Source organism: Anas platyrhynchos, chromosome 2, assembly GCF_047663525.1.
Source record: "Anas platyrhynchos isolate ZD024472 breed Pekin duck chromosome 2, IASCAAS_PekinDuck_T2T, whole genome shotgun sequence".
Lineage (NCBI taxonomy): Eukaryota > Metazoa > Chordata > Aves > Anseriformes > Anatidae > Anas > Anas platyrhynchos.
In genome coordinates, this window is record NC_092588.1 from 100,353,096 (window position 1) to 100,365,667 (window position 12,572).

A 12,572-nucleotide genomic window follows, 5' to 3' on the forward strand; every position below is an offset into this window, starting at 1 on the left:
CAGCTTGAGGCTGAGTTCAAACCCCACATGATTTTTGTATCAAAGTAGCACCTTTCCTATCACTGTTCTACTTCTGTCAGTGACAGCTGTGGAAGAATTTGGTGCAGAGGTCTTGACATTCTAATACTGCAACTCAAATGGAACCAGAGTATATTCTCTTCCATTCGGATTTTCTTAAGAATAAGAGTATTATATATAAGAGGCTATCATTTGTTTTCAGCTGTCTTTTGGTAACATCAGGAAAGATGTGTAAAGAATTGAGTGTTGTTCAGCAATATGTTTCCTATAGTGTAAAGTAATGTTTGTGTCTGCAAGGTATCTAATGGCAAGACAAACTTTGCATTTGGGGCATTGGTTACTCACAAGTAAATACAAATTGTGTCCTGGGCTGAAGACCTACAAAGAAAAGCGATGAGGTTATAATCACTTTCCTTTATTAAGAAAGATAGCATGGCTAGAATAAGTCATTTCCTCCTTTCCTGTAAATTCTATATATGTGGAAGAAGGTCAATATCAGAATCCAGAATCATATTAACAAAGGAATAGAGTCTTGAGGTATATGAAAAAAGCACAACTTTGATAATTGCATCAATATTATCAAGTATGCAGAAGAAACCTATTAATCAACTGACCAGGATTTGGCACAGTACTTAAAAATTAACCCTAGAAAAAACCCACAAAACAAACCACACTTGCCCAAAGGTCTGTTCTTGCATAATTATGTGATTATTTTACACTGAAGTTCCTCCTCCTACTTTGGTGCTCTGTTTTGTTTCTTTATTCTGTGGCACTTGTAGCACTGTTTTCCTTCCCAATGCTTTTAACTTACTGTTAACTGCCTTCCAAATACTTGAATGTCTCACTGAATGGAAATGATTTTTCTCTACAGTGACGGTATGTGCACTAATACCATCCTCTGACACATAATATAATCTTTTTAGAGCATTATTCAGCAATTTTCAGCATTGTGTTTTAAGAAACTTGGATACCTTTCTCCTGAGTATTTAACCTTAACTAATTAAATTCTGTGTTTAGTCATGAAGGACTTAGAAGTTGGATGGGGAGCTGATGGCACTCCTTCCTCCTGTTCAATTTAGCTGATAGGTCAGCATGTGTCATGAATATGGTCATCTGATTGTGTGCATATACACACATTTCTCTGTGGAGTACTTGTTTCAAAAAATCTTTTTGAAGGCAATGAATAGCCTGCTCTGTCAAGTCAGTAGCATCGTGTTGTTTATATTTAATTTAACGACTAGTTGGCATGCATGATACCTTTTTTTCTGTCCTGAGGTTGAACATATCAGTGTCTGATCTGGAGGATATAGTATTTCAACTCAGGTCTGTGTTCTATTGCTGTTAGTACAATCAGAAGTACAAGTGATCAGCTGTGGAGGGCTTGTAGAACACAGTATGAAATTTCAGTTGACAATGGACTTAAAACCAATTGATTTTAAGAACGTGCAATTGGTTAGGATCAGAGTCTGAGTTCAGTTCTTGCCAATAGCAGAACACTGGGTACCTCTTAGAGTTCACTGAGCATCAAAAGAGATGCATACTAGGCAGACACTGACTTGTACATTAAAGACTCATTCCAAGAGTAATGAGAATATTAGTGGCAGAGCTGGCACAATATTTGTAAGATATCTATAACATTATGTTCATCTCTGTAAGAATATATATACACACTGCTAGACTGGTCCTAAATCATTGTATCTTCACTTCACATTGTAATCAACCATATATGTTGCCATATCCAGAGGTATTGAACTCTATTTTTTTTTTTAGCCATCTTTTTTTTTCCCCCTTAGTGAATTGTAGGAGATAGTTCTTCAGTATGAGATGGGCAATGGATCTCAAACTAGCCTATACCATTGCTGTACATTTGATAGATTACAAAGTATAGTTAAAACAGTACGCAAGTTGTAACTGATTGCTTTTCTTGGATTAATTTAGCTAAGGTTGTAGTTTTGCCAATTGGAAAAGTATTTAATGTATGGACTGTGAAAGATTTAGAGAGAAAATAAACCCCCCTTGGCTCTCTTTTTCATAAAGGCATGACATTAAACAACTAACAGCTTCCCCCACTGCATTGCCCTTAATTTACTTCTGTGGTTGGATCTGCTGTCCTGCACAGAGGATTGGGACAGTCATAGATCTGTCTGAGCTGCTTCTGTTTTTACTAGGCAATGTTTGAGCTCTGTGGAAACCTTATCTTCTTGAGAACTGTCCTGTGACAAATGCCTGCTTTTTTATTAACTGTTGTAAACTTATGCCCTTCTATGGAGGCCACTTCTATTGAATAGTGTTTTTTTTTTTTTTTTTTTTTTTAAAAAAAAAAAAGAGCCATTTGTCCACATAGAAATCCAGCAATACTTATTTAGAATATGGAGACTCATATTGTAATGGTTTAAAACTAGTGGTCCTAGCAGTTCTTGACACAGCCCCTTGAAATAGCTTACAGCATGCATTTTAAAATCCACTTTTACCTTATGCTGAACTTAATTTCTGTAAATTTTACTAATGTTTCATCCATGCTTCCAGTTAAACCATTCATAATTTGCATGCCTTCTTGACTGAATAAGAATCAGTTTGTCTTTCCTGTTAAATATTTATTGGCTTAGCTGTTTCTTTGGCCTGAGATTCAGCTAAACAGTGTACACACTAGAACAAAAATGCTTATGATTGCTGATACGATGACACTAATTTATAGAAGCTGGCCCAATGTGCTGTATATATTGATCAGACAGCTGCATGGTAGTTCCAGAAAATGTGACTCTGATGGTCTTGAAATAACATTAAGAAATGAAATGTTTTAGATCATGCTTAAAGATGTGTGCACAGGCATGTTTCTTTCAGGGAATAACTTTTAAATTCCTATAAAAGAAACAAAAGAAAACAACCCACAACCAAACAGGGGAAAAACTCCGAAACTATGCAACTCTGCCAAGCACTACTTATATCTGTTAATGTGTAGTTCTTAAGCTTCAGAAGTGTGCAATATTATATTTAAACTTGTATACATATTTCTGTTCATAATTTCTATAAGAATAAAAAGATGCAACTTAAAGCCTATCAAGGCCATATGTTAATCTGTAACTTCACTAGATTTTGCACTAGATCATTCATTTAAATGTGATGCGGAAAATCATGCTGCAGAGTTTGATATCACTGTTCTAGTTGAGGTGATTTTAAGATGTTCATGTTAACCCCATAACATTTTTGGGCTATGTATTTTGTTTCTACATACAGAAAGTGGGATATATAGCCTCTGTTCCAGTAAGTGTAATGAATCATTTTAAAATGTAAAAATAAACAACAAAATAAAGGTGTGTGTCGTCGTCCCCCCCAACGTTTTACAAAACTATAAGGTAGAGAAAACATGAAAAATAAACATGCATTCTTTTCCCCTTCTTTCCTCAAGCTAACTGAAGGTATAAAGTTGGTGACTGTTCTGTAAATTTTGGTCAAGTATTTGGAAATTAATGTGATTCTGCTAATATTGTTGCAGTTTCATCTAAAAGCTTTAGGATTTTGGTAGTTTTTTTTCTAGATACAGCGTCCCTAATGTGTAGTTTGCAGACATGCACAGTCTAACAGACCAAAAAAATCTCTTTAGGTTTGAATTCTGTTCTGTCAGAAAGACAAGAACCATCTTGATTAGTGAGATGTCAAGTTATATGAAGAATTTATTGAACTTTTGGAAGCTCATTAACAAATCTTACTCTTCTTTTCTAAAGCTTGCAGCTGTGTCTGATGTTTTTGTGGAAAACTACGTCCCTGGGAAACTGGCTGAAATTGGTCTAGGTTATGAAGACATTAAAAAGATTGCTCCTCACATAGTGTACTGTTCAATAACAGGTATTGTAATTTCAGTAGCTTGTGTTATTGTTCCTTTATTCCACTCATCTTGTTATAAGTCATGTAGTAATATCAAGGTATGTTATTTTGATGTCAGTTAAGTTAAACTGGAAGATAGAAAACAAGTTTAATTCAAAAACATACAGAAAAATTGGGAGGCAGAAATGATATCAGCACCTTGTAAGGTGATCAACAGTGGCAATAGTAGACTGCTGTGCTCCTATTTGCCACAAAGGAGCCAGCATTGGTGGGGTTCCTTGCATTTTGCTTTAAACAGATTGATAACTCATTTTCCTCCATTGGTTTTACTGAACCAGTTTTCATTGCAAGTTTCCAATCTAGTCATTTCGATGTTTACTGCCCTGAAGCATCCTTCTCTCTTCAGAGTTATCTAGTTGAATGTTCATGGAAAGGAAGTAGACACGAATATCAGGGCATGCATGCATGTTAGAATTAAATTAAAACAAAGAAGTTTGTTTTTAGCAATTCACATCTTGTTTTTAGAAGTTAACATCTTTAGCTTTTTGATGACTGTGTGTTTCCCATTTAATGGGAAGCAAATGAGTTTTTTTAGTCTGTGATATATTTTTCATGCTTTTATGCTTTTTTGAGCCCTTAAGAAGACAAGGGCAGAAAGGCGATTATATTCAAGACAGACTTAACAGGTTTCACAGCCAGTCTTTATGTATATTTTGGTTGGTCTGCGGTTAGTTACTGCAGTGGTTTTCACATTTGCATGTGCATGTAATTTATCATTAGTAAATTGAATGTTTTTGTGTTTTTAGTTGCTGTACAGTTGATGAAAGAATAAAATGATACCCCTCTTGCAATTTATTTGTGATGGCTTGGCCTTTGATTTGGTAAATCTTCTTTTCCTCATGCTGCACATGTCAACTTCTGAGTGCTTTTTTATGGTTGTGATATTAGATGAAAACTTTGACTGAAGTAAGAAACTACTTCATTTCACAGCTTAGGTGGAAAAGGACCACTTGAGTTCATCTAGTCCAACTCCCCTGCTCAAGCCAGGTCACCTGAAGTGGGTTCCTCAGGACTGTGTCCAGATGGGTTTAGAGTATTTCCACAAATAGAAACTCCACAGTCTCTGGACAATCTGTTCCACTGTTTAACATTTTGTCATGATGAAAAATATTTTGTGTTCAGGTGCAATGCCATGGGTTTTCAACTTTTGCCCATTGCCTCTTATCATCCAATGGATGCTACTGAAAAGGGTCTGGCTCCCCCTTGTTCACTCCCTCCCACCAGGTATTTATATTCATTGGTAAGAATCCCCTGAGTTTTCTCTTTTTCTAGGCTAAAGTGTCAGCTCTTATCCTTTCCTCATGTGTCAGATACTGCAGTCTCTTAACCATTCTGTGATTCCATGAAGATGATTAAGGTTGTAAGGGACCTTAAAGACTATCCAGTTCCAACCCCTCTGCCATGAGCAGGGACACCTCCCACCAGACCAGGTTGCTGAAAGCCCCATACAGCCTGGCCTTAAACACTTCCAGGGATCGGACACCCACAGCTACTCTAGGCAATCTGTTCCAGTGCCTCACCGCCCTCACAGTGAGTAAGTTCTTCCTTATATCTAATCTAAATCTCCCCTCTTTTAGCTTAAAGCCATTAGTCCCTGTCCTATCACTCCATGACCAGGAGTCCCTCTCCAGCTTTCCCATAGGCCACCTTTAGGTATTGGAAGGCTGCTATAATGTCTCTCCAGAGTCTTCTGTTCTTCAGGCTGAGCAAGCCTGAATTTTCTCAGCCTGTCTTCATAGGAAAAGTGCTCCAGCCCATTGATCATCCTCTGTCATATTCAGCTTTAGGTTAGCCTTGGCTTTCCTAACACTTTGCTTGCACTACTGCAAGTTGAGAAGAACAAACTGGTTTATTTCTAAACTCTGTGACCTGATTCAAGATACTACAGCTCAAAACTATTTAGTTTACTGTACTGCATTCAAATAGCACTTGCTTTTTTGGAGCTGTGGAATGAACGCTAATGTAGGAATATTTAGCTTTAAAAAAAAAAAAGATTGTAAAAAGGTCAAAACTAAAATATTTGCTGACAAAAACTGCTTACTGTATAAGCTCAGATTAAAATGTGAATGCCTATGGAAAGAGACCAAAATAATTTTTTCCATTGTAAACAAATAAGGTTAGACAAATAGCAAAGGAGGTTGTTAAATGCAATGAAACATTTCAGTAGTAATTATGATTCTATGTGTACTGCTAATTATTATGGAGAATGCTAGGGGAGTTTCTGCACTAAGCCATTTTCTGCAAGGGGTCAATTTGAGACATTGTTAATTTGAATATTAAATATAAAAGCCTTCAGAACAAATTAGTAAAATGAATACTTATAAATCATCTGTATCAGTATATTGGAGCAAGGTGAAATTTTGTTGGAGCCTGTGTTATTAATATGCATCATAACTTTGCCAAGGAAAACATACAAAAAATTAACTGACCACACTGAACTGTTCATGTAAACATATGAATCATTTCACTTTTCACATATGAATCATTTCACTTTTCTGAAGCAGATGGGGGAACCTTATCAGTAATCCTTCACTTTATAAGGTACTTCTCATTCCTTTGCTTGCTGTTCATAGCATTCAAATGCTTTTCCTCTTTCTTCTTGTTTCTTAGATGTGGAAGCCGATTAAAAATGAGGGGATTTGGGCAGAGAAATCTGTCTATAAACAATGTCTTAGATGTTGTGATGTTAGTTATGATAGTATGTGATCTAAAAACAGGTTTATGTGAGTTAATTGAGACATCTGATTTGGATGCCTGGTTTTGTGAAAAATTGGTGCAGGAAACAGGTTAATGCTGTGTTCTGAAAGGCCCTCAAAAAGTACTCAGTTCCCTGACTGTAGACAGGAGCTATGCATGTGACAATGTGCAAGGATAAAGATTGGAATTAAAGTGAAGTGGAATGACCCTTGGACAAACTGAATTCTTGTAGGTTCCTGAGGGCTTAGATGCAATATTTCAGGTAGAGACTGAGAACGCAGTCTAAGATTATTTGGTAATGCCATTAAAAAAAAAAAAAAAAACCCTGTGTATATAAAATGCCTAGCTGGAGATATGGAAAATATGAGTTAAGGAAGATCCAAAGAGAAGTATTGTTTGTCAGATGTAAGAGATGTGCTGGCCTAGAACATTGGATTAAATGGACTAGTTGTCTTCCCAAATGTTGAAAATTGTTGAGACAAATTATCTTGGTTACAGAAACCCCTTTTACATCTAAACAGTGGGATTTCATCCATCATTTTGCACCTCACTTACAGGCTGTGCAAGAGATAATAGGAATATGTTAGTTCTCAAGCTATTTCTGTTTTGCAGGTCCTGTGAAGGATAATGGATACACAATATAACATGAATTATGTTATATGGTCTTTGAACAGAGGATTGGAGTGGTTTATGCTGTTTCACTCAGTTTCAAATATGCTTTTTAAAGGGTGTATTTTATGTATCATGACTATTATTAACAGACAAAATGATGTTGGTCGTTGTTAATGACTATCATGAACTCTATTACATTTTAGATACGAGAATACAGAGACAGACATTTTGGCATAACACTTGTTAATGCATAAATAACCAAGAAATAAACATGTCCAGTGTGTCAGAATCAGGGTGTTTTCCCAACTTCTTATTTTTTTCTTCTTATTCATTCTACATGCTGAAGACATTATGGCAGATTCTTCTAATAAATTACAAATAATTACTGGATGCTACTTCCCCTATCCATTTAGTTAACTCATTAATGAGACTGGATATCATCTGGAATGTCTTGGTTTCTTATTTTTGGAACCATATTACCTTTCATGTTTAAACATCATAGGTATGGAATGCAATCAATAAACAAGTAATTTGAAGGAATCAGTTTCACCCTACAGCATAACTTGTGTAGCAGCTGTGATCAAGATGTCTTTCAGATTTTTTTTGTCTCATTCAGTTGTTACATGCAAGTATAAGTAAGTCAAGTTGGATATTAAAACTTTTAATTTTAGGGGCCATCCAAAAATATGGAAAGTAACTTTCTGACTCTAGACCACATTGTATCCTTCCTTTGTGTTATTCCAGAGTGTGTGTGCTCAAGTTGTAATGTTTTAGTGTTGTTATTATTTTAAATATAAGATTATCTCTGTCTATTACCTTCTACCTTGCCTTTTTCTAGATACAATTGCCCAACTTAGCAAGTTCAGATTCTTCCTCCACTAGCTCAGTTCCTCACCAAACATGAATTTCTCCTACCTCTTTTGGCAACCCACACTTTCCTACCAAAATAATTTTCCAGGTAATATCCTTCAGAACCTTCATTCTAACCTGTTTTTTGCTGCATAATGGGTGTGAGCAGTAAATAAATAAATAAAAAGTGGGCTTGAGCATTCTCCATTGGTCTGTGAGAACAACATAGATATATTTGTCAGGACCAACTGCTGGGACATGTGGTATGGTGTAGCATGTGCATCATTGACTGAATTGGAGATTTTAGCCTTGAAGCACTAGCAAGTGTTTCCTTGGATAGTGTGTATTTCCCAGCTCTCATCATACCTTAAAACTGAATTCAGATATTTTGGTGAAAATAAAAAACAAAACAGAACCTTCAAAAGACACAACGATATTAATAATAGAAAACCATAACCATGACAAAAGTCTCCCATTTTTTTCAAGTTTTCAAGTCTTCACTGTAAAGAATAGAAATTCTCAGGGTTTTAAGCAAAGAGCTGTAAAGTTGTTTTCTAATATATCAAAACAAACCAGCTTCCTCCTCAGTTTTTTGCTTAGGAATAGCAGAACCATTCTGTGACATTCTGTGAGAAAACATTCAGAAGTTTTGTTCTCACTATAGCATAAAGATCAAGATTTGACTCTACTGCATAAAATACTTTTTTCAATGAAAGGTATGGAGGTGAGTGGTTCAGTGGAACAGGAACACATTGTAGCAGAAAAAAATCTGGAGACAGGCTTCCTGGAAGTCAAAAGCTATGCTACTTTATAATCTACACAGACTTCAGCAATTTCTTTTACATACGGGAATGCTGTTGGTATGGAATCACCTCCTTTTAAATTTTGGACTGCTGCAAATTCCTAGTGATAGTAAAATGAAAGGTAGTGTAATTTTTCAGAAAGTCCAAGGTCATATGTGGGTGAAGAGTTTAGACATAGGTAAGCCAGCTGCTGTTGTCTTTTTGACGTTTTGGAAGTCCTGATTAGCAAACCAAGTTTCTTATCCAAACAGCGGTGATTGAATGTTTCCAGCCCTGTGGCAGCAGTATTTCTCAATGTTTCTGCTGCTTTGTAAGTGCTCTCAAGCTCCAGATTGTCTGTTCTCACTCACAAGTTGGCTTTGCTGGTGAGAGTAATCTTAAAATTAGTCTAAATATATTATGTTTTGACAGTTCTGTGGTTGAGATTGGTTTAATTTTTTATTATTATTATTTTTTATTGGCTGTGTAAGGTAAATAATGTACAGGTCACAGGAGAGTGACCATTTGTTGCTATCTGTATGGTCTGTATAGTTCAACGAAGAAAATCCGTTCATTTCTGAACAGGAGGGGGCAGTGTTTAAAAGGACAACTTTATTTTCAAATCAAAGCACTTTTTAATTTTCTTAATACCTCTGAAGGTAATACGTTTGGAAAGACTTTGAATTTTGTAGGTTTTTTGAATGATGAAAGCTATATTGCTCTTAGCTTCTCAACCCCTGCCTACCTGCTCTGTTCGTTTATTACTTTTTGATTGAACTGTGCTTGCTTTACTTCTCTTTTACAGGTTTTGCTGAAGCTAGTGTTCCTTACTTTTTGGCTCCTTACCTTCTTTTCTAGGAAGCTAGCTACATAATACCTTGTATCATATGCAGGTTGCTTTTGTGTGTCGTTTGTGGCATTACCCAATTTCTTCTTTTTAACGTTTCCTTTTTCTGTCATGCCATTTCTTAAAATATGGCTGTGTGGTACTTAGTTTTATGCCTGTTTTAAGATTTATTTGTTTTCTCCTGTAAACAGGAGAAAAGCAGTCTGGTGTATTTATGCTTGAAAGAGATTGAAGACACAATGATGACTTGTTATGCAGAAATACCTTTTTTTTTTTTTTGTTGAACTACAAATAAAATAAGATGTTTGGAATTGGTGATTTTATTAACTTTGTATTACTGTAACAGACTATATTTATTCAGGATTTTTGCTCTCTAACCCCAAAGAGTCTTAACTCTGATTTTAAAAATGATTAGACTACACGGAAGTGTTAATTGTGCTTGCTAGCAAAAAGTAGTGTAAAAAGACAAAAAAAAAAAAAAAAAAAAAAAGAATGGCAAAATATTTTTTTCACATTTTGTGTGTCTTCTGAGTTTCATATGGTTCTAAATCTGTGATTTTACCTTGTAACGAATGTATGTAAAGTCCTTAAAATCTATAAATGAACATATTCCTTCAAAAATATGTCTTATGCATCTCTTGCATGATTCTGATGAATCTTAGAAGCAAAGTAGTTCTTCACTCTATCTGCCTAACAGATAGTAACTCAAAATAATGTACTGATGATTTGTAGCTGCTCCTCATGAGAAGATGTAGTGTTATAATTTTGATGCTCATCCTACTTTGTCTCCAGGATTTTCATGGCAGGGAAAAAAACAACAACCTCAGCATGTTTTGATGGTCAAAGGCTAGACAAAGTGTTCTTAGTCCTCTAATTTGTACACTTTGAGTGGTGAGATGTGGAATTGCCTTGAACTAGATATAGTTTGTAGACTCCCTCTTACCAAATGATTCTGGCCTATAAAATCATAGATAACTTGGACAGTCTAATTCTTGGTGCTTACTCCTTCCCCTGATGCACGCATGATGTTTTTGTCACTTCTAGATGGTTATAGGTCTGGATATAATTACTTGAAATAAATTAGTAGACTACCTGCCAGCACAATGATAGATCCTACATTAAAGAAAATAGAGTATGTTTCATAACATGATATAAATTGGCAAAGTAACTTCTTAATGTTGTAAATTATTGCTTATGGAAATAGCACACAAGTAGGAAATGAAGTTCTGCTCAGAAGCTGGCTCAAGCAATGTTTTAGTTGTAACTAAATAACAGCAACTGTAGAAATGGTTTTGGTCAAAAGTTATTAACATTTCACTCTCCCAAATTTACTAACAAGATGGATTTTTTTTTTTTTTGTAATTAAAAAAGCAAAATAGTTTCATCAAATGATTCTAAAAGTAGGCAAAACGTATTGGGAGAAAAAAAAACACTGAAAGTGAGACAGAAAAAAAAGGCAAGCCAATGCAAGCATGAAGAATGAAATGGAAATTTGGAGAATTAGCTGAGAATTTAAAGAATTGCAGCAGTCTTTTGATGCTCTAAAAGCACGAATGATTTGAGAGGATGAGATAATTAAAGAAGCTGGGAACTGCAGAAAAAGAGGATCAGTGTCATAGCATTAGTCTTCAATAAAAGAATGTTCAGAGAAATTTTCAACAGATCTATTGTTTTCTAAAAATAGAAGATACTGTACTGTCAGACTGCCATGTCAAAAGAGGCATTTTCAGAACAAACTGGGCGTCTTGCTTCTAGTAGTTTTTGATGTGGTTTAAGAATAAAAAGGCAGGTCTGGAAAACTATGAACATTATACCTCTCTTAAATAAACAGAAAAATCAGATTTGCAATTTGTGAGGTATGAACTTACTGACAGCAATTGACAAAGCATTTGAAGGTGAAAAAATATGCAATGTCTCTATTTTTATCAAATCAGGCTTAGGTAGCACTTAAAAAGAAAATCAAGTGTGTCGAATGTGTTAGCTTTTGCATTATGCAGTTGAAAGATGGATTAAGGACTTGATCTGTCAATTTTTTTCATAGCTTGAAGTTATCAGAGTGAGTTGTTAAATTATTAAGCAAGGTTTAGAGAGAAAATAGTCTATGATAATTTTTGAGGCTTTACAGAGACAAATCATTACTGGGATTATATAATTAACAGGTATAATAGGGCAATAAACCTTGTGGCATATATTTCAACTACAGTAAAGTTCTTGACACTCTCACAAAACAGTTTCATAAATAAGCTAGGGAAATGCAATGTAAAACAAATAATAAAATTGTTTCTGGAGTGACCAGCAACTAGCTTAGATCTTGTACTATACAAGCGAAAACTATTAGTATCTCATATGTGATGTGGAAGGCAGTACCTCAGAACTGACATTGCTGCATATTTTGTTTTGATAAATATGGTGATAGAATAGAATAAGGATGACCCCCAAATCCTCATGTGATTAAGAACTACAGGGTGTTTATTGTGGGCTTTGGAGTTAAGGGGTGGGAGGAGTCTAGAGCTGTTTTACAGATATAAACCATAATTTTCTCTTTATAGCATTATAAATCTTCTTTAAAATTGTTTCTGGGAGTATGGCTAGCTCACAGATAAGTCATGTAGGGCTGGCCTCAACAGCTCTGCTCAGTTTTTCCTCCCACAACCAGGGACTTAAAACATTCCCAAGAGTCCCTGTGTCAGCAGAGCCCAACGGGCAGTTGCGTGATGTATTCCTGGTGTAAAAGCAGCAATTTAATTGCCTGAGATCTGCATACAGCTCAAAAGGTCCACAAAGCAGACAGGGAGTACAAGTGTATTATACAGCATGATTAGAATTAGAAATGACCTTGACCAATTTGTCTATACAAATAATAGAGCAAAGGTAGAATTAAATGT

The 12,572-nt window shown here is 35.4% G+C and overlaps 1 protein-coding gene across 28 annotated transcripts in view; it reads left to right on the top strand.

The window, feature by feature from the left end:
- The window catches only part of SUGCT (succinyl-CoA:glutarate-CoA transferase), a 324,219-nt gene that overhangs the window by 11,026 nt on the left and 300,621 nt on the right, over positions 1-12,572 (top strand). For 25 of the 28 annotated variants that reach the window (XM_038174164.2, XM_038174160.2, XM_038174159.2 and 22 more), the window contains 2 exons: positions 3,741-3,861; positions 5,023-5,124. The exons of 1 other annotated variant lie outside the window; for it this stretch is intronic. In XM_038174164.2, the coding sequence (XP_038030092.1) occupies positions 3,741-3,861; positions 5,023-5,124 (223 nt within the window). The remainder of the gene's footprint in view (positions 1-3,740; positions 3,862-5,022; positions 5,125-12,572) is intronic. 2 more of the 28 variants (XM_038174176.2, XM_038174161.2) reach the window with 1 other exon arrangement.